Consider the following 24,531-nt stretch of genomic DNA (forward strand, 5'->3'; position numbering starts at 1 on the left):
AAAAAAAATCATGTTTCAAAATAGAGACATTTTCCTAATTAGTTTGGAAAATTAAGCAAAATGCTGATTAAAAAAAAAAAAAAAAAAAAAAAAAAAAAAAAAAAAAGGCAAGAGCCCATTTTCTCCCCCCCCCCCCCCCCCCCCCCCCCCCCCAATTTGTGTCTAAAACTACAAGCTTATGATTGGAAGCTATTGCTAGAATGTTTTGGAATTGGCCTTTATTGAACATTATCCTCCATTCACTATTTGCTAGAGCTCTCTATCGATTCATTCTTTAATGTTATGTTTACCTCAAATTTTATTTGACCACATAAATCTATTTTAAAATGCATTATACTAGTAGAGCATCACTCATTATGCATGTTGCATGACCATAGCCCTAAACCTATAGAGAAATATAATTCATTAATTTATTGAATGAATTAATGAATGTTCACTATCTATTATGCATGGTGCATGACTATATATGCACAGTGCATGACCATGATGAGAGATATTGCTCTAATCATTCATTTCTTAAACAGTTTCCACATATATCCCTTCTTTGGCTAATGCTTTTCCCACTTGGAAAGCAAACCCAGCTCCTAAGGAATGACCTGCAATACATACATTGATGCTTCCATACCTATCAGCAACTGATTTCAATGCCTCCAAAGCTTCTTTGAACTCGACGGAGCCCTTCAAGCTCTCCCAAGCCAGAAAGCGGAGGTCATCTTCAAAATCCCTTCACATTGTTTGGCTTTTGAGCAACGTTCCTCTAAGTACTAAGATAGCCATTGAAGCAACACTAGGTCTCATAAGTACTAAGTCAGCCATTGCTGCAAATCTATCCCATTCTAATTTTCAAATTCATATTATGGTTGTTTCCTCCTCGGTCTCTCTTCTCTCTCTTTCCCCCTCTTTCTCCCTCTCAGTCTCTTAGTATCGAGCTAAGGTATCAAGTGGGGATTCAATTTTGTTCTTCGATATTGTTCTCCACATACGATGCCGTTTCTTAATATAATATCTGGGTTTTTTTTTTAACGTTTTCTTAAAATTACTAAATTAATAATAAATTAAGATTAAAAAAAAAATTGACAAAACGGAGTAGTTTTGCTATAGATAATGGCAGCAACTAACAAATTGTTAATGAAGGACTTAATTGAAAGTAAATGAAATTTAGAGGACTAAAATAACAAAACTCAAACTCAAAAGAATGAAATGAAAAGTGATGAAATTTAGAGGATCGATTTTACATTTTGGCATTGTTCTTATTTTTCTAGCTTATTTTTTTTATAATTATAATTACCAAGAAAATAAATTATCTCAAGCCAAACAACCCCAGTAAATATTTGACTTAGTACATTCTCACAAAGCATAATGACAAAGTAAACTTTTTCTTTTATTTTTTTGGATTATAGTTAGTTTAATTGGTAGGATATATTATCATGGAATAAAAGATATTCTAGTTGAAATTCTTGAGAAAGTCTATATGTACAACATATCTTTACAATATCAACAAACTCACTTTGACTTATGGTAAGTGTCAATGTAATCATTAACCTATAGTAAGCTTTTATCTATTGAAAAATATTTTGAAATTTTTATATGACAGAATAATAAACCAACTCAAAGTATTTTTCTTTTTAATTTTAGAGGTTGCCAAACCAAAATTTACTTGGATTTAGATCCCTTAAAACCTAAAAAAAAAGATTATTAGAAAAATTTACTCACCACTATTTTAAGTAAAGGAGCATCCTATACATTAGATCCTTTCTTCACCACAGAACCATTTCTATTTACCTCAATTGCCACATAGCTCTTACTAGGACCTTTATGCAGTTTTATACATATAAAACCATATTGATATTTTCCATGTATGGTGGCTCTAGTGATGTACCTGATGTTTCAGAAACCTCAAGCTGTAGAGAAAGATTTATCTGTATAAACATTGCCGTACTTGATTTTTTGTTTCATAATTGATCCTTTAACTTTAAATGCTTTTACACCTATGATCTCTAGCTCAAATGGAACCTCCAGACCTCCTTACCTTGTAAGAGCAAGGTGATGGGTGAGATTGTGGGTTCAGTTCATATATTTTCTAAGTTCTAAAATTTTTCAGTGGATTGATAAAACACATCTTTTTATAGGGATGCTAAACTTATTTACAAGTGTTTTATGTCCAATTACAGATCATCAGGAGCCGATGATAAAAAATGGGACTTTGAGTAACCAGTCACTAATTGGAAAACTCAACCGGTGGCAATGGTGGAATTTTGGTGGGGCTAAACATTTTCTTCCTCATTGTGGGCCAAGCTGCTGCTGTTCTTCTTGGGAGGTTTTATTATGATCAGGGTGGCAATAGTAAATGGATGGCTACTCTTGTCCAAACTGCTGCCTTTCCAATCCTTTTGATCCCATTCTTTCTTATTCCTTCCTCCAAGGAGCCTTCAAATTCTTCAGCCCCACCCTCTTTTAAAATTCTTGCCTCGATCTACTTCTCTCTTGGAGTGCTCATAGCTGGTGACAACATCTTGTATTCTGTTGGACTCTTGTACCTCTCTGCCTCTACTTACTCCCTCATATGTGCAACCCAATTAGCTTTTAATGCGATTTTCTCTTACTTCATCAATTCTCAGAAGTTTACTGCTTAAATTTTTAACTCTGTGGTTATCCTTACATTTTCTGCTGCCCTGGTTGGAATTAATGATGACTCTGATGGACCATCCAGAGTTTCTAAGTGGCAAAGAGTAATTGGCTTCCTCTGTACCCTTGGAGCTTCTGCACTTTACTCTCTTTTGCTTTCCCTGAAGCAGCTTTCCTTCCAAAAGGTTATTAAAAAGGAAACATTTTCAGTGGTTCTGGAAATGCAAATCTATACAGCACTTGTTGCCACTTGTGTTTCTGTTGTTGGTCTTTTTGCAAGTGGGGAATGGAAGACTTTGCATGGGGAAATGGTTGCTTTTTCTGCGGGAAGAGTTTCTTATGTTATGACCTTGGTTTGGACAGCGGTGGCTTGGCAGGTTTGTTCTGTAGGTGTTGTGGGATTAATTTTTGTGGTGTCATCTCTTTTCTCCAATGTAATCAGTACTGCCTCTTTGGCTATTACTCCTGTTGCTTCCGTGATAGTGTTCCGTGATAAGATGAATGGCATCAAGGTAATTGCCTTGCTTTTGGCTATTTGGGGTTTTGTATCTTATATTTACCAGAATTATCTTGATGATTGTAAGGCAAGGAGAACCCAGAACAATGATAGTGAATCTCAAACTGGCTCTCTATTTTGATGGGTTTGGACTTTGGAAATTTCCTAGAAACTGATTCTCATGGATGATCTTCAATTATTTGTCCTCCCCCACTGTGAACACTACCAGCCTCAGAATAAAGCATATTGTTTACAGGTTTATTGCTTTGTATCTCTTTTTTAGGGTCAGTTATCCAGTTGATAGTTATTTGACAGAACCTGTCATATTCTATATAATTAGTTCTGCAAGAAATGGTTCTAAAAATTCATATATGTGAACATGGATGAGGATGTTTCAATGATCTGTGTGACCTCTTTTTGGCTTTTTACCTTTCTTTCCCTATCCATGGTCCTTGTGCAGTTTGATTTATTTATGTTATCTGTGTTTTGTTGCTCTATGGTGGTTTTGAACAACTTTCAAGAATGGCATCAAGGTTTTTAGACTGTTTTCATCGAATTATGTTTGGATGAAAGAGCAAGCAATGCTAGAATGAAAGTGAAATTATAGAGGATTGGCTAAAATTTGAAGAAACTTTGATGCTCTCTCTCTCTCTCTCTCTCTCTCTCTCTCTCTCTCTCATATGTATCTATCTATCTTCCCTTCAGCTTTCCTTCTGTGTGAAGGAGGTTGGTATGAATTTATATTCTTGTATTAAACTTCCACAATGAACCCACAATTTTACTCTCCGCACATTCTTATGGGAAGAGAGAATGCCAAATGAGTCAGAGGCTTAGAGCTTATTGGCTTCACAGTGAACCTTGTCAACCAGATCCGAAGTCACTGTAATTTCTCATGAGTAATAGTAGCATTGCATATTTACTATTTAGATCATGAACTGGTAGTTCTGGCAGTTTTTGAGATCAGTGTGTCCAAATGAAAATTGATCACATAACACTATAATTCTTTGGAAGGTAATTCAGAACAAATATGATGGCATTTCCCTCAAGTTGTTGCTAATAGCTTTTGACAAATATGATGGTAATTTTTGGACTCATGCGCGTGTTAGCATATAGATGCTAACGTCTCTCTCTCACAAAGAAAATTCTCTAAAAAGCCAATAAATTTTATATTAAGTTAAATAAGCCCAAAAATTTAAAAAAAATAAAACCAAACAAGCGTTGTTCAATATTCTATCATAAGTGTCTCTTTTGCCCACCGCCAGAGATAATGGTTTAGAAATTAGTATATAATAATAATACATTGACATTAAAACCTGAACCAAATACTTTTCCTTTTTTTTTCTTTTTTCTTCGTTCCGTTTATGATTAGCCACACAACACGAATTGGTTAGCTCAAACGAAAGAGCAAAGGACACTCCCACTGGCTCTAAAAAACTTGCTCTCGTATCAAACACGTCTAGAAACTGATTTTGGCAAAGAAAACACAAGCTCAACAATCACCCAATAAAAAAAAAGATCCTTTTTTTTTAACATTTGTAAGCAGACCTTAGATAGATCAATATCCTCAAAGCAATTACAAACATATAAAAGCCTTCGAACAATGCTACTAATGTTTGGTTAATAAGAAAATGTCTAAATTGTTGATCTAATATCTGTAAATCCAGCTCAGCTAAACCATAACAGTACTATTAGACTCAGTCAAGCAGCCATTTTCACTTCCTCACATTTTCTCAGCAACCAAACAGACGCTTTTTCTCCACACACACAAAGTGATAAATTAGCAAAGGAATTAAGCTAATCGATACATGTTTTTCAGCTTGTTATACAAAAAAAAAAAATTATCGATTGAGGAGCAAAATCAGACACATAAAATATTGCTTGGTCGCGAACCAAACAGGAATTTTCTCGAGAAAATGGAAGAGGGAAAATGAGGGGCTGACCTGTGAGGGATCGACTTTGGGGAAGCTCTTGATGACGGAGAGGACTCTTTCGATGACCTCGTCTTTGGAGAGATGATCGTCACCGTGCGATGAAAGTAACCGGAGGGAAGCACCGTACGAACCCCATGGCTGCGATTTCCGTCCGGTTAGGGTTAGGGTTTTGACTGGGACTCGTACGCGGCGAAGGATGGCTGCTCTGAATGCCATCTCTCTCTTTCTCTCTCTCTCGGGAGTAGTGAACTCACTCAATTGGGTGAGAACTCTGAACCAGAGTAGCTAAAAAGAGTAACTCAGGAGCACGTGATAAACACGTGGCATATCCCTAAAGTTTTAGAGTTTTTAAATTTGGGTCATGCTAACGAGTACTCTTAGAGCACTGGTTAAAAATTCATTTCAGGAAAGTTTTAACATCACTTTTATGAGAAATGAAAAAAGCTATCAAAACATTAATTTTTTTTTTTCTTTTTCTATAAAAACTTTCTTTAACTAGATTCTTAACCAGTGTCCTAAGGGCACTCGTTAGCATTTCCCTTTAAATTTTATATCTTGAAATTTCACAATTTGGATTTTACTCCTTAAAGTTTGAGGGTGTTTAAATTTTACACCTTAACATTTCAAAACTTGGATTTTACCCCCTAAAGTTTCCCCCAAATTTTGAAACTTTAAAGTGTAAAATTCAAATATCCTAAAACTCTAGGAAATAAAATCTAAAAACCCTTAAAATTTAAGGAGTAAAATCTAAATTCTAAGACATCAGAATGTAAATTCCAAATAACTCCAAACTTTATGAGGTAAAATCCAAACACTTTCAGACTTTATAGATGTGATATGCAATTTATCCAATAAATAAATAACTTTGTTTCTAAATTACTATTTTTTTTATATTAAAAAATGCATCTATTAGAAAACTTTGGTAAATTACCCACTGAAATTCAACATTGATGTTTAAGAAATGCTACGTACACAATACTTTCAAAACAAATGTTATATGGCAGATGATTACAGATTATTATTGGTAGGGCCAAAAAGTAATTTCAGTAGTAGATTTAAATTAGAACTAATAACAACTAACCACTTATGATTTGTTATGAAAATGTTGTGGACGTAAATACATATTTTAATAATTTTTAGAAAATGAATTATTTTTTGAAAAGCATTTTCTATGTTTCAAAATTTGCATCCATTTAATGTATTTACCATACATCACTACATCTATTTATAAGCACTATTTAAAGATGCCAAAAAGGTCAAAATGTGACATTCTATTGAAATGTTATTTTTCATTTAAACTGACACTCTATATATCTCTCTATCTTAAAATAGCAAAACTGAGTCTATTGAGATGTAATTTTTTATTTTGGTCCAACTGAGTTTTCTGTCAAATTAAAGAAGATTACAAAAAAATCAAGATCATTTTGGATTGTTAGAATTGTACGATCCTGAACTATCGTAGCAATCCTATTAAAGATCTTTGAAATATCTGGGTTGTTTTGGGCAAGTAAGATCATAAAATTGTAAGAGTATATGATCCAAATTGGGATTTCAACAACCATGGCACTGCCTAAGCATGGTCGACAACTACAACCTGATTTGGTCTCTTGTTTAGAACCCACAATTTATTTTTTGTTTCTCACTTTCTTCCCATTTCTAGGTTATTTCTCATCTTGTTTTTTGGTTTTTTAATCAAAATGCATCAGGTGGTCAATTATTGCTATTCTAACACATTCATCCATTACTATTAAACTGGTTTTTTTTTTTTTTTTGGACTGTGAGAAAGTGAAAATAAAAAATTAGGGAAAATGAACGCATTTGAATTTTTTATTTTTTTTTTATTTTTTTACCTGAGTTTTGAAATAGAGATGGTAGAAGATTACTCCAACTTGTGGAATTGCTAAAATTTAAATTAGTAAATTCTATACAAATTTCCTATAAAATCTCTTATATATACAAGTATACAATATTCACTAGAACTTTATTGTGGGATCCCTTAACGAGTAGCAAACAATAGAGCCGGTTCTACCATATAGGCAACCAAGATAATGGCCTAAAGCACACAAATAAAAAAAGTCCCATATTATTAAAAAAAAAATTAAAAAAAAAAAAAAGACACTAATATAATATAATATATTATATAAGACTTCTAATCTTGTCCCCCTGAATTGAAATCCTAGCTCCGCCACTGACAAGCTCAATTATTACTTATATGGTCTCATGCCATGTTAAATTTGAGTTTAAGTGGGTCAAGGCAATGATCACACCGCATATTCCTTTTTCTATTAAAAAAAAAGGAAAAAGAAAAAGAAAGTGGATAGGTACCGCAAGGGTAATGCCCATCAACTTATGGAATGTTTTGGGCCTTCGGCTGTTTTATAGGAATAATTATGGAGGCTGTATTTGTAAATTTCAAACCAAATTTCAAATTAGCCAAGTGAAACCTAACTGGGCCATCGACTCGTTCCAATCAATATTTGAAACCATCAAGGCTGCTGGTTTAGCTGGGTTTGAGACTTACCATTATTTCAAAAGACAACATTTTCCGAATTTCCAAGTAGGCTTTTCATATGATAACTCTATATGTGAATTTGGTTTTTGCTTTTTCTAAAACTTATTTAGGTTTTTTGTTGAGTTTAATCTTTTAAACATTATCCTTTTTTTGTACAAATATATTTGAGAAAACTAGGTATTTGTTTCTTATCCTTTACACCATATTTTAATTTGGTCCCTAATATTCAATTGTGTCAATTGGTCCCTAACTTTTCAATGTTGTGTCAATTTAGTCCATACCATTATTTCTTGGATGAAAATTGCTAACTAATGGCAAAAAAAAAAAAAAAAAAAANAAGATCATAAAATTGTAAGAGTATATGATCCAAATTGGGATTTCAACAACCATGGCACTGCCTAAGCATGGTCGACAACTACAACCTGATTTGGTCTCTTGTTTAGAACCCACAATTTATTTTTTGTTTCTCACTTTCTTCCCATTTCTAGGTTATTTCTCATCTTGTTTTTTGGTTTTTTAATCAAAATGCATCAGGTGGTCAATTATTGCTATTCTAACACATTCATCCATTACTATTAAACTGGTTTTTTTTTTTTTTTTGGACTGTGAGAAAGTGAAAATAAAAAATTAGGGAAAATGAACGCATTTGAATTTTTTATTTTTTTTTTATTTTTTTACCTGAGTTTTGAAATAGAGATGGTAGAAGATTACTCCAACTTGTGGAATTGCTAAAATTTAAATTAGTAAATTCTATACAAATTTCCTATAAAATCTCTTATATATACAAGTATACAATATTCACTAGAACTTTATTGTGGGATCCCTTAACGAGTAGCAAACAATAGAGCCGGTTCTACCATATAGGCAACCAAGATAATGGCCTAAAGCACACAAATAAAAAAAGTCCCATATTATTAAAAAAAAAATTAAAAAAAAAAAAAAGACACTAATATAATATAATATATTATATAAAATTTTATAATCTCTTAAATGTTGTACACTGTTAATTTACTCCATCTGCGGATTCTCAAAAAAATTTACACCATTTGCGACGCTGGTCGTAAAATTTTTTGATCTCCTAAGAAGATGAAAATACTCTTCCATTACCTCTAAAACAAAAGGCAAAAAAAACAAAAACACACACTTTCCATCTTGATTCTTGAAAAAATCATACCCTAATTTTTCCCTACTCTCCATTATTTCTAAGCTTTCTGTGAAAGCAATAGAGTTGAATCCAAGGAAATCTCATCTAAACAGAAGAAAGTCACTGCAGAAGCTACTGCTACTACTGCAGAAACTACTGCTGCTATTGTAGAAACAGAGGATAATAAGAAGAAGAAAGATGTTACAAAGCTACAGACTGTTTAGTATTTTGTTGTAAACTACTTGTAGTTTAGGAGCTAATTTATAGATAGTGGATTACAGCTGTCAGTTTATTAGTTCTGAGGCAGAGTTAATTAGTTAGTACAGGTATATATATCTTTGTACACAAACAATAATGAATTGAATCATTCATCAGTTTTTCCCAATTCAGATTTCATACTTTCTTTGTAGTTGCTCATCAATTGGTACGGTGTGGATTGCTCTCCTTTTATCTTAATCTCCGGTTAACTTTTATTGCCCCTCAGTTTCTTTTTGTTCTTGTTGCTCAACAAAAAACTTTCTCCGTTTATTTTTTATTCTCTGCTAAAGTAATGAATGAAAGTCAAAAGAATTTTATTCTATCTGGTCCTTTAATATCATCCATTTATTTAGTTCTTATCTCCAAACTGAGCAGTTTTTACTCATCCATTTTACTCTTTTTTAGTCCTATACTCCTATCCTATGATCCTATCAGGTCCTATACACATTACACACTATGTAAGCAAGACAATCTACCATAATCCATCTTCTACGGCATCATCTCTAATCAACTATGAGTTATCAAATCTATTAAATTGGTAGTTATCAAAAAAAAAAAAAAAAAAATCTATTAAATTGGTCAACCAAAACGTGCTTGGATTACTATGTGTACCATTTTATCACATCTAATAATTAGATTTTTACTTTCATTTTGCCCTTTTTTTACATGTTTTTGTTTTAATTCAACTTTGGTAACTTGGATGAAAATTGCTAACTAATGGCAAAAAAAAAAAAAAAAAAAAAGCTTCCGTTGATGTGGCAATAAACTAATTTTTTTATTATTTTTTTTAAGTGATAATTACAACATACTGCTAACCCCGCAGCTCGAACCTTTTCCCCCTTAAACCCCCAAGCACTTTGTGCATGGAGAGGTGCTAATTTCCATTTAAAAGATAATGGTAAAGACTAAATTGACACAATACTGAAAGATTAGGAACCAAATTGACACAATTGAAGGATTAAAAACCAAATTGATATAGAGTGTAAAGGATATGGACCAAATACCTAGCTTATCCAATAATTTTAACAATTTTTAGCAAAATAAGAAAATTAGCAACTAATTCAATCTAAATGCACACTTTATATGCCTTTTGGCTTCTTGGAAATACCAGCAATAGGAAAGTACCATATGTTTAACCAAGAGTCTAGGACTTTAGGAACATATTGGATCAAGACAGCCTAAAGTTATTGCCTCCTTGATTCCACACTCTAATACTTATGGAGCTTGAACATTTGCATATAAATAGGTCATTTTATTTTGTCTCAAATAGGTCAGGGAGCTGAGTGGCACAAAAAAGAATATGTAAGAACCAATGATCAATCTTTTCCTGTCACCTTGGATTTGAGTTCATAACTACTGGAATCCTTATTCTGCCCCCACCAATATCTTTTGTGTACTTGCTTTACCTTCTTCTCTGAGCCATTCCTCATGGATTCATCTCATGATGGCAAATTGGCAATGCAACTACTTCTTGAATTTAGGTAAAGGGAATACAGGACAACACTTTAAGAATTAAGCCATGACTTGTATGACAAATAATCTTATATTTGTTAACCTTACCATGAAAAAGACTGTATACTTCGAATCAAATATAGAGGATTATTTTCCAAGTAAAAAACCTTCCATATATACAAGTAAAACATGACTTGTATGCCCTTAGATTCATTGTGTGTTCTTATGGACAAACTAATTTTCATCTTTTTCATTCTTACATGATGAGAATAGCAATTGAATCATGGGTTTTTCCCTGCCTTGGTGTGTTTAGAGATAATGGCTTATATTCTGAATGAGAATGCCACTGGTTTCAAGTTTAGAGGCTTTATGGACGAAGTGTACGGAGAGTAGCATAGACACGAAAAGTCGCTGTAATTTTCCATTTGAGATATTTCAATATATGGGATTAAGATTTCTTTATAGGTACTATAAAGTTATTGTAAAACTCTTTATCTTCTAATAGTGAATTTTCTACTGCTCGCTCCCTTGGATATAGGTACTTTGCCGAATTATATAAATTTGTGTTATTTTTTTATTTACTAACATTGCTAAAGTATAAGATCTTCAAAAAATTGCTGATAGGCTGGCCTAGAGTGTTATCACAATTACTTCCCTACAATTAGATTTTTTTTTTTTTTTGGGATAAAATACAATTAGATTATTTGTGCCGCTGTAAAATCAAATGTGAAGAAACAGCAGTATACATCAAAAGCACACAGAAGATATTGCCACCTAAAAGGGTGGAAAAAACATTGAAGAATTTGAAGTCAAGAAGTTTCTTACACACGAAAGTCAGGAAACTAAACAATGGGATTTTTTTTTTCTTAAATGTGTAAATAGAAAATGGGGTTGCAAACTAAAACCACTCTAGACATCCACCATGTCACATGCACTTTATCCTTCCTATCAGCATATAGGAGAACCAAAATAAAATAATTTTTTTTAATAAAAAGACAAATAACTTTATTAAGATGAAAATAAATTTAATATATTTTGAGCCATAACCGACTCAAGGATATTTGGATCATCCTCGGTCTAAAATGAAATAAGGTTGAATCCAAGCCAAGGAGGACGGATCTTCAGGGGACTACTTTTTTAACGAAGAAGATTGGAATAATGCGTAGAATCCTCATTAGTCATTGCCCTGTGATAGAAATCCAACAATGACATTTAATTACGTGGGCATTTGACATTGGGCGATATTAGCATTGGAATAAATGATCTCATTAAAAAGGGATCAAATAAAAGGTGAATAGGTGCCTTACACCATATTGTTTCCTATTGACTTCATTATTGAAAATATCTCTTTCATTTGCCAAGTGATTAATATTTTTTTTTAAATGACAGGTAGGTCATGTAGCTTGTAATTACCAGTTTTTTTTTTTTTTTTTGGTAATAACAGATATTTTAATTATATCTAAACATATGTGTACAAGTTTTTATATTTTCAAAATATCAATATAGAACAATTTTATTTAATATTAGTAAATTAGTATTAATTCATCGATTTAATATATTTATATTTGTGTAGGTTTAGAGCATAAAGTAGTGATCCTAATCTATATATATAATAATAGGTGAAGCAGGAAGAGTGTGAAATTAAATTCCAAATTAAAACTTTAATTTTGTGTCATGTGCCATTCTAAATTAGAAGTCTAATTTTGTGCCATATATCTAAATTCATGTAAGATCCACAGCAATTTCAATATGAAATTAGAGTCTAATTTTCCTCCATCTGTCTAAAATTAAGTGGGATCAAATTACGCTGTGCTTTTTTTTTTTTTTTTGGTGAATAAAACATTCTGCTCTTCACACCCACCACACCCACGTATTTTCAGGTTCACCTCCCCTTCTACAATGTAATCAAAGCCCAAAATCCTTCCTCTCCTTCAATATACATCTCCCCTCTTCTTCAATTAATGCTATGGAACTTCAAACGAATATCACGGTATCAATGATGCATGCCTTTGGGTATTTCTGTATCTTATAAAGGAACAACTCACCTCTTCTTCAATTAATGCTATGGAATTTCAAGAGAATATCTCGGTATCAATGATTCTGTATCTTATATAGGAAGAAGTTCTCCATCAATTTAAAGGGAAAAAAATCATATTCCAAAATAGAGAAAAAGATAAATGAAAAAGGAAGAAAATATACCTGAGAGTCTTAAGACTAAGAAGCTGATCCATCAGCATGAGAAGGCTCAACCCATGGTGGAAAGTGAGGCGAAGCCGTGGGTGTGGTGATGAGGCGACAGCGGAGGCAACAGCTAGGGTTTGGATTGTGGAGGGTATGGAGTGAACTCAGTGAAGGGTTGAGACTTGAGACTAGAGAGACTTGAGATTAGGAGTAGAGAGAACAGAGACTTCTGAGATTGAGAGCGAGATTTTGATTTAATACTGAGAAGTGAGAACAGATCTGAGATGGGATCAAAGTCATTGAAGACTGAGGCTTGCGTGGATTCTGTGGAATCTGTCTTCTGGTGATTTTATCTTTGATTTTGTTGATTTGATTTTTGCTTTTGCAAAGAAGACTCTAGAGGCGTGTAGGTGTAGTTCTCAATTTACCCAGACTATAGATGCATGTAGGTGTAGTCTTATCAAATTCAGTTTCATGTGCTCACCTCAAGAACCAATAGATATTCTAGGCGTTCATAACGGGGTGTGCTTACATATGCTACCAAGAGCTACATCAAATATTTTGTATTAATATATTGATGACGTTATTTCTTGTCATATCCTAAAAAGGGATATTTTAAATTCGAAAATATAGCCACCCCTTATATAAGTTATAACAGATATTGATACTCATAAAAAAAAAAAAAAAAAATATTTAACAGATATTACATATATGCTACTATACCATAAGTCAGTAATGCTGTTATAATTGCACCTAGCACTCCTAAAGCATGAACTGCAAAACCCCAAAGCCAAGGCCCAAGGAGCATTCAATGAAGCGCACATCAAGTGTGCACTTGCCCCTTTTTGGAAAATCTCAAAGCCTAAAAAGTGTGCTTTTATTTCTTTCTTTCATATTTTTCTCTTAAATCCTTTCAATTAGTCACTACATTTTTGTATTTAGTGCTTCATTATCTCTAAATTTTAGTCATATTTTGGTTAAGCCATGTACTTCATTTTGATCATTGCTATTATAATAAACTCGTAATTAATAATATATTCATTCCCGTGCGGTAGCACGGGTTACATGCTAGTGTTTAATAAAGGTTGTAAAGTTATAAGCGTGTTTTGATCAATTAGGTTCGATTGTTATTTACTTTAAAATTTATTTTATTCTAGTTAAATTTATGTTACCAAAACTTGAATACAAAATTAATTAGTGTTTTGCATCATAAAAAGTATGAAATATATATTTAAAATGAAATTAATTATAAAATCAAGAGTTAAAGAAATATTATTTAATTAATATTTAAATATAAAGAAAGTTTAAAATTATCGCTTTAGGCTCCAAAATACATTGAACCAACCCTGGTACCAGTCAATTATAAACCAATAAAGCATATTTTATTATTATTATAAAAAAGTAGTAATATTTTTGCAATCATCTATAAATTCCTTGAAGATGTGAAAATGTTTGCTAACAATTTTGTAAGATTGTTGTTGTGGGGCCAGAAAATCAGGCAGCCTCGGCCCACCTCAAACCAGGCCCAGAAGCCCGCGCCGAGGATGCATGTGGGGTTCGAGGATGAAAGCACGGTGTCCGGCCCCCAAGGAACATATCCAAGGACAACCCCGCCCTCGGACATCTGAGACCTCAGAAGTACCCGAGCACCACTCCACCAAAGGGGGTGTCTTCTTGAATATCCGAGGAGGAGAAGGGCAAATGCCATGCGTTGGTGACGGGAGCACGGTAAGGGAGCAAGTCTCAGGTGAGCTGTCACCTCCACATTGAATGCCCTCAACTAACGTCCTGGCCGCATTAATGAGGATAGGACTCCTGAACAGTGCTGTCTTGGGTGTTGCAACCCATGAGGGGAATGGGGATGCGGCTGATGGGACAGGCTCTCAAGTGGTGGTCTGACTGATTAACGAATGGAGGGTTAGGATCAGTTTAGAGAGAGGTATATAATGTAAGGAGTCCCTCTTGAAAGGGGGGGAAAGAGAATCTGCATTAAGGAGGAGGGTAGCGCCTTGTGTTCTCGAGACCTTTGTAATCAATCTTAAAAGAAATAATAAGAAGGCCAATCCTCGGAGGACAAGTCCAAGGAGCATCATTGTGCACCCCCATTTCATGTTTAGGTTGATAAACTCTCATGCAACCATGCAGGGCAGTTATATCCCTTGCTAGGGCCTAGTTCTTGAGCCCACTCTCTATAAATTCATTGAAGGGCAAGCTGGGTTTGAGGCCCACTCTCTCAACCTGAAGAAGTGTCCCAAATCCGGTCCCTACAGTTGTATTATCACATTAAGAGAAACGACAATAGGATTGCTCATAGTCTAGCTAAAAATGCATTGCATACCACATTTTCAAGTATGGATGGAAGATGTCTCATCACATATTGTTTCGATTTTATAATTGGATGTATTTGAATTTCATTAATAAAATACATCATTTTCTTTCTCAACAAAAAAAAAAAAAAAAAAAAAAAAAAAAAAGGCTTTATCCCAATAATTGTTTTGGCATAAATAACTTTTCAAAAAAATTATAATGAGTAAAATACTATTTTTAAATTATTTGATTTAACAATATTACTCATAGAAAATAACGAGTTAGTAATATTTAATAGAAAAACTAAATTAGTAATTTTGTATATCTAAAAAAAAAGTATTTAAATACTGTATTGAGATGTAATATTATTAATTAAATATTATTTAATTAATTAATCCCTTTTTAAAATTATTGCTTAAGCTTCAAATTGTATTGAGTCAATCCTTTTTCTTTCTTTTTCTTTTTTTTTTCTTCNAAGTATCTCTTTTATAAGTATTACAAGTTTAGGGCCCGTTTGTTATCGTTATTTAAACAACAATTTTTAGTGTTTAAACAATATTACACGTATTTTCACATAGTTTTTCACCCACATGTATTTTTAAAAAATACAAATAACGTTACTAGAATAACATTACCAGATGGGCTCTAGTGTTCAAAAAGATCAACATTACTTTTGAAATTGGCCCAATCAACCTAGGTGCTGTTTTTAGAGATACTATTGAAGCCAGGTTGGGAGTGGTGGTTCACAACTATTAAGGACAGATCTTAGCTTCATTATCCAAGAAAGTCAAGTTACCACCCTCCACAGATGTTGTTGAAGCTTTGACGGCAGCTAAACTATCCTCTTTGCTTATGGCTATAGTTTTTCTTCGATTATCCTTAAGGGGGATCCTGAAGTTGTTATCAAGGCTCTGAGAAGTGAAGATGAGTCTTTTGCTACCTTTGGTCATTTACTTTCTTGCATTAATCTGTGTTATCTCTTTTTTCTCATAGTTGTAGAACATGCAATGCTATGGCTCATAATCTAGATAAAACATTTGAGACATGTTAGTGAGTTTTTAGTATGGATGGAGGATATTCCTTTACATCCTGTAATGTACTTCTTACTTATTATGGCTAATTTTTTAATGAAAGTTCGAGGTATTTCTTTTATTAAAAAAAACTAAAACAAAAACATAGGTTCAAAAAGTAGAAGGAAGTCAAGCCCAAAATTCACTATTCTTGTTAAATAGAAGCTAATTGTATAATTTGAAAAGAAACCTCTCTCTCTCTCTCTCTCTCTCTCTCTCTCTCTCTCTCTCTCTCTCTCTCTCTCTATATATATATATATATATATATACCAATAAAATATGTTCTTTACATCCCAAAAGAAGTGCATACTCTTCAATCCAAATTCAAAACAACATAGTTCAATAAAAATATAACATCTATAAAACTCACCAAATAATAAATATAAAAAATATAACATAGTTTATGTCTTTCTTATTTTCTTTTTAAGTTTAAAAAATAAAGGTTGGATATAAAAGGTATTTGACAAATTTAAAATAAAAATGAATATTTATTTTTTATACGAGTTAAACGAGTTGTGGTAAAGGGTCATTTCGAGTTGACACGAATAAATTGGCATGTCCAATGTATCAATTTGTGAGAGATCATGCCCTCGGTCTAGGAAGTTCAATTGATTACATTTTCCCTTACATTAAGTTTTTATAATTGAGTCACCATTTATTTAATTATTATTGGAAAAAAAATCATAATTGAAAAATTCATCATTTTATTGATTTGAGAGTGAATATCCATTGTTCATAGTAAATTACATGGCTTTAGTCCCAAATACATTCTAAGATAAATTACATAACTTTATTTCCTAGTTACAATCTAGAAATTGAAAATTACATGGATAAGCAATTAATTTACTAATTCTTGATCTAAGCTTGGAGGTTATGTTATAAGATGGGAAGACGCTAGGCACTACCTTGCCCGGTGAAACAGGTCTTCTAGACTATGGTGGTCAATGCTCATGTCATATCATTCAATTAATCAATATATTATCAATCAATTGCATATTTATTACTTTAATTTAAATTAACACGTTACTTGCTTGAATTTAAATGTGTGTGCATGTGATAAATCCTAATTCCATTTTTTAATCATCACATTTGGATTGAAATTGATATCCTAGATTCAAGAATTTGAGGGAATTATGAAATTAAGATTTTTTTTTTTTTTTCATATTTTGGATATAAACTTAAGATCAAAGCTAGTATTACACTTGAACATGTGACAAATAACCAAGAACATGTGAAGAACACATACGACAACATTCAAGAATATCAAGAACATTTAAGCATATTCAAGGAATTTAAATGATCAACTAGCATGATTTAATCTTAAATCAACATTATAGGAAAATGAAAAACAAACTAGGGAAAAGGATTACACATGCATGCAAGATCCACATAGTGGAGGAGGAGGCTTTTGGTGGACGCACTAAAGGTGGAGTAGAGAAGAACTAGGAAAGGGAAAGTGAGGCTCACTCAATATCTTGAGTCTCAAGAAGATCAAGATATGACAAGACTAGCTCTACTTCACTATAACTCTAGAGAGTAAGAAGAGAAAATATTTATATGTGCTTTGGAATGTGGGAGAGGGGGGGGGGGGTGGTTATGTAGTAGTGGTGGAGAAAATGTGAATGAGCGGTCATTCAATTAGGGTTGACAAAGGATGAGAGAAAATCATGAACCTAGACCCAATTTATAGTTTAGGGAAGACAAGTGTATTAATTTCAGAGGTTGATGGGAGTGGTGAGCAAGCAAAATGACTAAAATTTTGAAAAACCTATAACAACCCTTAAAGCCAACTTCGAAAAATCATATCTTACTCATTTTTAATTGAAATTGTCTTGTTCTTATGCTCAAATTGAACCCCCAGATGTCTCGTTTCTAGCAAAATTAACTTCACTCACAAATTCATAATGTTTTGAGAGATCAACGAAATAGTGAGTAGAGGTTATTTGTTGTAAAATAGTTTTAACACAATTAAAATTAATAGAACCCAAATTAGCTTATAATTAGCATTAATCGACCCCAATTACTTTTATTTCAGAATTAATCAGCCCTAAATCATGATCTAATTATTTGAATTAAAAAGATAATTATACAAATTACTCATTGAATAATTAATATATAACTATCTAATTAATTAAATGTGCGCAACCTTATTATAATTTGTAGTCTAAGCCAATTGAATTATAACATGTCATTAATTTCAAATTGATTATAATTATAACCAAATCAGAATTAATTGTTCATAATTACATATAGTGTCCGTTTGGCATGATTAATTTTGCCAACTTATTTTACTATTCTGCTTATTTTTGCTATTATTTATGGGTCTCACTGCATTTTTTGATACTATGAGTCCCGCTGTACTATTTCAACTAATTTTTACCTTTATCTATATGACTTTCAGTAAAAAGTTTTCTATTTCAATAAAATAAGCGAATCTTAAATAGACCCATAGTCTTACTTAATTTATGAGGGCATCTTGGCTATTAAAACTTGATATGACAATAACTTTTAATTCGATGGTTCAGGTTGATTCGTTTATAATCCAAACCTGCTATGGCTCAACCCTAATCCGTAAATACCTAAATCATATTTGTTTCATGTTGCCAAATATTGATACTTACACACACGCATATATATTTTGTAACTTTTATCTATTGAATTACTAGAAAAACTTTTATTAATGGATGTCCTTAGAACATTTTGTAATTAATTATTTTAAGAAAATTTTAATATCACTTTCATACAAAATATAAAAATGTGTAAAAAAAAAAAAAAACAAAAAGTCAATTATTTTTTTATTTTCCAATAAAAAGTTTATAAAATAACAAATGCCGCCAATTTTTTTAACAAATCTCCAAAACTAAATTAGTAAAATCAAATCAAATAATCACTAGATTCCCGCATTGATCAAACTGCGCATTCAACTGAACCCAAACAAAATCACTATTGCCAAAAGTGGGGTCCCTCTGATAAAATTATAAAAACCAAAAAGGAAAGTCCTGAACAGAGAGAGCATCGTTGCAATCGCAAATTCGCAACCAAGAGAAGAGACCATACATAACCACTTCACGCACAAAACAACACACTCGAAATTTCTGATACAAAAACTCAGCTCAGCTCAGCGAGGCGGTACGATACGATACGATACGAGATCCCCGATTTTGAAGCCCGAAATTCGAAAAATCTCGGAAGTGGTAGTAGAATAACAGTAATATAGATCGGAAATCAGAACGAAAAAGATGGCTCCGGTATCGGCTTTAGCGAAATACAAGCTAGTGTTTTTAGGAGACCAGTCCGTCGGCAAAACCAATATCATCACTCGCTTCATGTATGACAAGTTCGATAACACCTATCAGGTCCATTTTGCAAAAAAAAAAAAAAAATTTATATATATATATATATATTATTATATTTTTTTCTGGCTTTTTCTTTTTTTGGATCTGATTGGCTATTTACGTTTGAATGAATGTGATGTAGTAGTGGTTGAATTGAATTTTTAGATTTTTCGTGATGTTACAATTTTGTGTTATGTATTGTATGATACTATGATCTAGGTGTTGTGAGGGGCAATGCTACAAATTAAATTCATTGAGCAAAATTGCATTGGCATTGAGATTTTTACTTGACTTGTTCAAAATTCAAATTAGAATTTAAATGATGCTAAATACTCAACAGTATTTTGATGCTCCCTAGTCTCGCGTAATAGAGGGTTCGACTAATTTAATTCATGGTAAGACCTGCCATTTATGTGAGAGGAGGGAGCATTTCTCGATTAATTTTCTGTGAAAAATGCGGGATCTATAATTGGGCCCATTCTTATGTGAGAGGACGATGTAGTGCAGTGGATCCACTGAATAATTCACTAAGTGAGCCATTTCAATTGCTCGAACCATATAATGATGTTGAAATTAACGTAACATTGTGATCCTTGGACATTTTGGAGTGAATTTAATAGACATTAGCTTTTCAAAACTTGCTTTAAGAATTGCGAGATGACATGCTATGGATGTTGTTTTGCTATTAATTTTTTATTTAAGTAAAAGATAATATCATTCAGGAATGGATAATAAGTTTCATCATTTAGACTTGTTTATTCTTTGTTATCTTATATGTGTTATTAATTGATAACCAGGCTACCATTGGTATCGATTTTGACTATGTACCTTGAAGATCGAACTGTCCGATTGCAGCTTTGGTAAGATTCTTAAATTTAAAGGGGTTGTGAGGTATTACATTCATTTTTTCACTGTTGAACATATTTAAATTGCATTTTCAAAATGTTTTCTTTAATTTTATTCATTTCCACATATTAAACATCAAATCTTGAAATGTTTGATAGGGATACAGCTGGACAGGAAAGGTTCAGGAGTCTCATTCCTAGCTATATTAGGGATTCCTCTGTGGCAGTCATTGTGTACGATGTTGCAAGTATGTTCTTTGACTCGTTTCTTTTTATGCTGTGGAAACTTTTTTTTGTATTTTGGGGTCTCAATTATCCATTTGCATATCCTTGTTCTGGTCATGCATCCTAAAAAATGATTGAAGTTAATTGTAGCGTCTTGCACAAATGCAATGGTTCATATCAAACTCTTTTTTTTTTCTTTTTCTTGACAAGTATAATAGCTCATATCAAACTTATGAGGCTTCTCATTCAAAAGCTTAATAGTTTTGCGCCTAATGCTTTTAAATTGATTAATCGAGTTTTATATGTTTAGTAAATTTCATAATGATTTTAGGCACATTTTTTCTTTAGACAGACAGTCCTTCTTAAATACTTACAAATGGATTGAAGATGTTCGCACAGAGCGAGGCAGTGATGTTATCATTGTACTTGTTGGCAACAAAACAGATCTAGTGGAGAAAAGGTATTGATTATTGCTTTGGCTGCAGTTTGTATTGGATAAAGTTGATTCCTTGTGTTATTTTCGTTTTCAGTTGGTCAGACTGTTCCATGATCAAATGCTGACTATAGAAATGACACTTCAATTCCTCTGCTAGATTTATGCTTACCTCTTACATTATTCATTGTGAACGGTAGCAAAATCAGTTGAGTTAGAAGTGAAGCCAGCTAGAAAGACAAAAATATAAAAGTTTTCCACTGGCAAAAAGTGAGGGGAAAAAATGACGGTTTTATGCTAACTTTGAGCTCTACATTTACTGCAATTATGCTCTAGAATGTCTTGATGCTCTTACATTTTTTATATCCTTGCTTGACCAAATTGAGGTCTACCTTAATTCCTACATTGTTAACTCTTAACTACTATTGGCAAACGACATACATACACAATTTACAAAGTTGGTAATGGAGAATATCTTGTTCATTTACATGGATGCTTAGGAGATCACTTACAGTTCAAAGTTTCCAATGGATATTTTTTCAATGTTAGTTATGCTTATTGTGGTTAATGTCTAGTGCATTATTTTGTGCTTATGACCTGGGTATCTTGTGAATGGTTGGACAGGCAAGTTTCTATAGAGGAAGGAGAAGCCAAAGCTCATGACCTAAATGTTATGTTTATTGAAACCAGTGCCAAGGCCGGCTTTAATATTAAGGTAAGCAATTAATTTCCTCCACTTTGGATAGCTACTTTATATAAATGTTAATGGCTTGATGCAAGAAATCAAATACACATAATTTTGGTTTGGTGCACTTCAAACACTGCAGACTTCATTTTTGGAAAGAAACGGGTTTTAGTGAATTATGCTAATGATTTGACCGTCAAAGGTTCTGCTATTTTGCTCTTTCAAACTGTGAAATTCATTTGCTGGTCTCTTTTCAATAAGGAAAATATTCTAGATAGAGTTCATATACATACTCGATGGTTACAGCAGCTGTTTCATGCTTTAGCCGAATTTCAGGTCTCCTAAAATATTTCATGTCTGACCAATCATTTATGTTATAATCTAATTAACACAATGACAACATATGATTATTTCTTTCCCAGCAAAAATAAATAAATAAATAAAACCCTCTTATGTAAGCTTCTTTCTTGTTGTCAGGCACTGTTTCGGAAGATTGTAGCAGCCTTACCTGGAATGGAAACACTTTCCTCGACCAAGCAAGAAGACATGGTTGATGTCAATCTTAAGTCTAGCAATGCAGCTACAATGCAGTCCCAACCACAGTCAAGAGGATGTGCATGTTGATACATGCTATGGACCTATGATCCAACTTCTTTGCCCCATCCATAATGTCTAATGAATCGTATCATGTGTCTGTAAAGTCCTTGTTGTCCTCTTTTTGTAGCTTTGTACCTATTTTTGGTTGCTAAAGGATTTAGGTGCCATTTGGCAATTTTTTTGAAAATACGCATTTTTAGTGAACTAAACTACAAACTCTTATCCTAAAAGTGATTATATGCAATATAATGTTTGGGTCTACCCTTTATTTTGAAAGAATCTTTATGTTATGTTAGGTATGTGTTAAAAAGGTGACTTTTCTGCTCCAATTTACAATTCTGTCACCTCTGAGATTGATCTCCCCTCCCCTTTATTTGGTCACCCCATAAATTGAATTCTTCCCTATATATGTATAAAAGATGAGGGAATTGCACACATCCGAAAATTAGTTAGGACTTGGGACAATAAAAAAAGACCATTTTTTTCCGTTTTACGTGATTCGCCTTCTAGCTCTTGAGCATAGCCCTTCCTCGCCCAAAAGTCACAACCGTTAAGTGCATGTGACTATTTCACTTGAGGAGGTTGTAACATTGTTGATTACCCATTCACCCTTCCAAGGCTTAAAGTTTTGGCTATTGTCATCCCTCTAGTTGCACTTGTCCTATGCACAGGATGTATGCATTCTCACTCTCATAATGTTTAATGTACAGATTCCAAAGCTATATGAGATACACACGTGGTGAGGAAGAGAATGTATACATTAGATGCATGAAATGGTTTCTTTTAGTTAAGTTCTATCTTAAAATTTACTATTGGAGAGAATAAGAGACATATGTTGTGACAAAAAAATTCATGATGAGCTCAAAAAATACCTTATGCCCTTCACTGGCATGGTAGGAAGTTAAATATATATATATATATATTTATTGAGGTTCTTGTAAGGTTATAATAGCTTTTACAATTTTTACCAAAGGCTTTAGGATAGTGGATGCTCATCCCTCTAATGATGACAGGAAGATAAGAGTTAGACATAGATTTCAATAATAAAAGTGCTTGAAATTGTTATAAATAAATTCATTTAGAGTAGTGATGGGTTCAATTGACTTAAAAGATGTGCTACAAATTTAAAGATCTAAAATTCAATCTATCATTAGGCTTTAAAAAAAAAAAAAAAAAAACTTGTTAAGCATGGTTTTAAAAACGAAATTGTTCAATGGAATGGAAAAATGAGAGGTTCAAGATTTTTGAAGTCAGACTGTAATAATATCATAAGTAATTTGATAATTATTTGAGATACAACTAAATTAATTAAAATTATAAAATTAGAATAGTTGACTAAAAAAAATATCTTGAGAAATTTAAACAACTTTTAAATGTATATCACATTAACTAATGAGAAAAGTGACACTAACTAGCGATTCACATCTTAGTTTTCTCCTAATTTTCTTCTAAACTCTTCACTCTTTTTCAATAAGTTTTCTCCTATTTATTCTCCTATACTCTTCACACTCTTTTGGATATTGTAGTGAATGTGAGAGTATGTGACATTTTCGCTTTTCTCCCATGGGAACTATTAGGGGTCGCAATTTGTGTTCGCAGGTTGGGTTCATATCATGTTGAGCCATGAGTATTTAGCTATATGAGTTCACCCGGAATCCAACTTGTTTAGTAAATGTGTCAAGAACCTCAACTCTAACACAAACTGATTATTAAATAGGTTGACCCAACACGACACGTTTAACTCGTTTAATTCACAAGTTATATAAAAGGTCAATACAAATGACTCATTTAATAACCAGTTTGATTAATAGGTCACACTTGACCTGAATAACATGTTATCAATTCTTATATATCTAAAATTAAAAATACAATTATAACTATAAATATAGTAATAAACATATAATTACAACAAAAATTTGAGCAATAGTAATAAAAAAAGCTAATACCTTTATAAGCTAAACGGGTTAAATGAGTTCAATATGACCCGAACTTATAAAGCTAAACGGGTTAAATGAGTTCAATATGACCCGAACTCATTTAGGTTCAACCCATGACCTGTTTATAAATCGTATCGAATATACGATCGTAGTGTAGGACTTGTAATATACGATCCTCTCCTAGTATCAACTGTCTGTCTTAGTGAATCAAAGCGTGAATTGTTTATTGTTTTTTCTATTCCTATCTCTTTAGTCTCATCCTAAATCAAAGCGTGAATTGTTTATTGTTTTTTCTTTTTCTTTCAAGATCCTCTCCTAGTATCAACTGTTATCAACTAATATTCCTATCTCTTTAGTCTCATCCTATAAGGGTAAATGCTTCCCATTTTCTTGCTATAACTTTCTTGCTATAACTTTTTGAGTTTGCGCTTCCAAGAAGAACCTGATCTTCTTCTCCTCTGTGAGTTTGTATTATTCCGTATGCTTTTCTTTGTCTTC

At 32.6% G+C, this 24,531-nt stretch overlaps 2 protein-coding genes across 2 annotated transcripts; both read left to right on the top strand.

The window, feature by feature from the left end:
• The first annotated feature begins 2,038 nt into the window (after positions 1 to 2,038).
• On the top strand, positions 2,039 to 3,520 carry LOC112016498 (probable purine permease 11). Its single transcript, XM_065773710.1, is given in 2 exon segments — positions 2,039 to 2,254; positions 2,256 to 3,520. Coding segments are annotated over 2 exon segments (1,131 nt in total). The 5' UTR covers positions 2,039 to 2,131; the 3' UTR covers positions 3,264 to 3,520.
• Positions 3,521 to 18,968: 15,448 nt separating this feature from the next.
• Positions 18,969 to 22,357, top strand: LOC136067613 (ras-related protein RABH1b-like). The gene is made up of 6 exons (XM_065773759.1): positions 18,969 to 19,304; positions 20,109 to 20,171; positions 20,316 to 20,404; positions 20,730 to 20,841; positions 21,439 to 21,529; positions 21,977 to 22,357. Exons 1-6 carry the CDS (start codon positions 19,216 to 19,218, stop codon positions 22,121 to 22,123), a joined length of 591 nt encoding a protein of 196 aa, XP_065629831.1. The 5' UTR covers positions 18,969 to 19,215; the 3' UTR covers positions 22,124 to 22,357.
• Positions 22,358 to 24,531: the final 2,174 nt, after the last annotated feature.

This window comes from Quercus suber, unplaced genomic scaffold, assembly GCF_002906115.3.
Source record: "Quercus suber isolate HL8 unplaced genomic scaffold, Cork oak 2.0 scaffold_1, whole genome shotgun sequence".
Classification (NCBI taxonomy): Eukaryota; Viridiplantae; Streptophyta; class Magnoliopsida; order Fagales; family Fagaceae; genus Quercus; species Quercus suber.

What these genes read in the sequence shown, in the direction of transcription:
- LOC136067613 (XM_065773759.1), top strand. Translation starts at nt 19,216, where the DNA reads ATGGCTCCGGTATCGGCTTTAGCGAAATACAAGCTAGTGTTTTTAGGA. An exon ending in ACTGTCCGATTGCAGCTTTG is followed by an intron (nt 20,172 to 20,315) that starts GTAAGATTCTTA and finishes AATGTTTGATAG; the next exon opens with GGATACAGCTGGACAGGAAA. An exon ending in ACAGATCTAGTGGAGAAAAG is followed by an intron (nt 20,842 to 21,438) that starts GTATTGATTATT and finishes ATGGTTGGACAG; the next exon opens with GCAAGTTTCTATAGAGGAAG.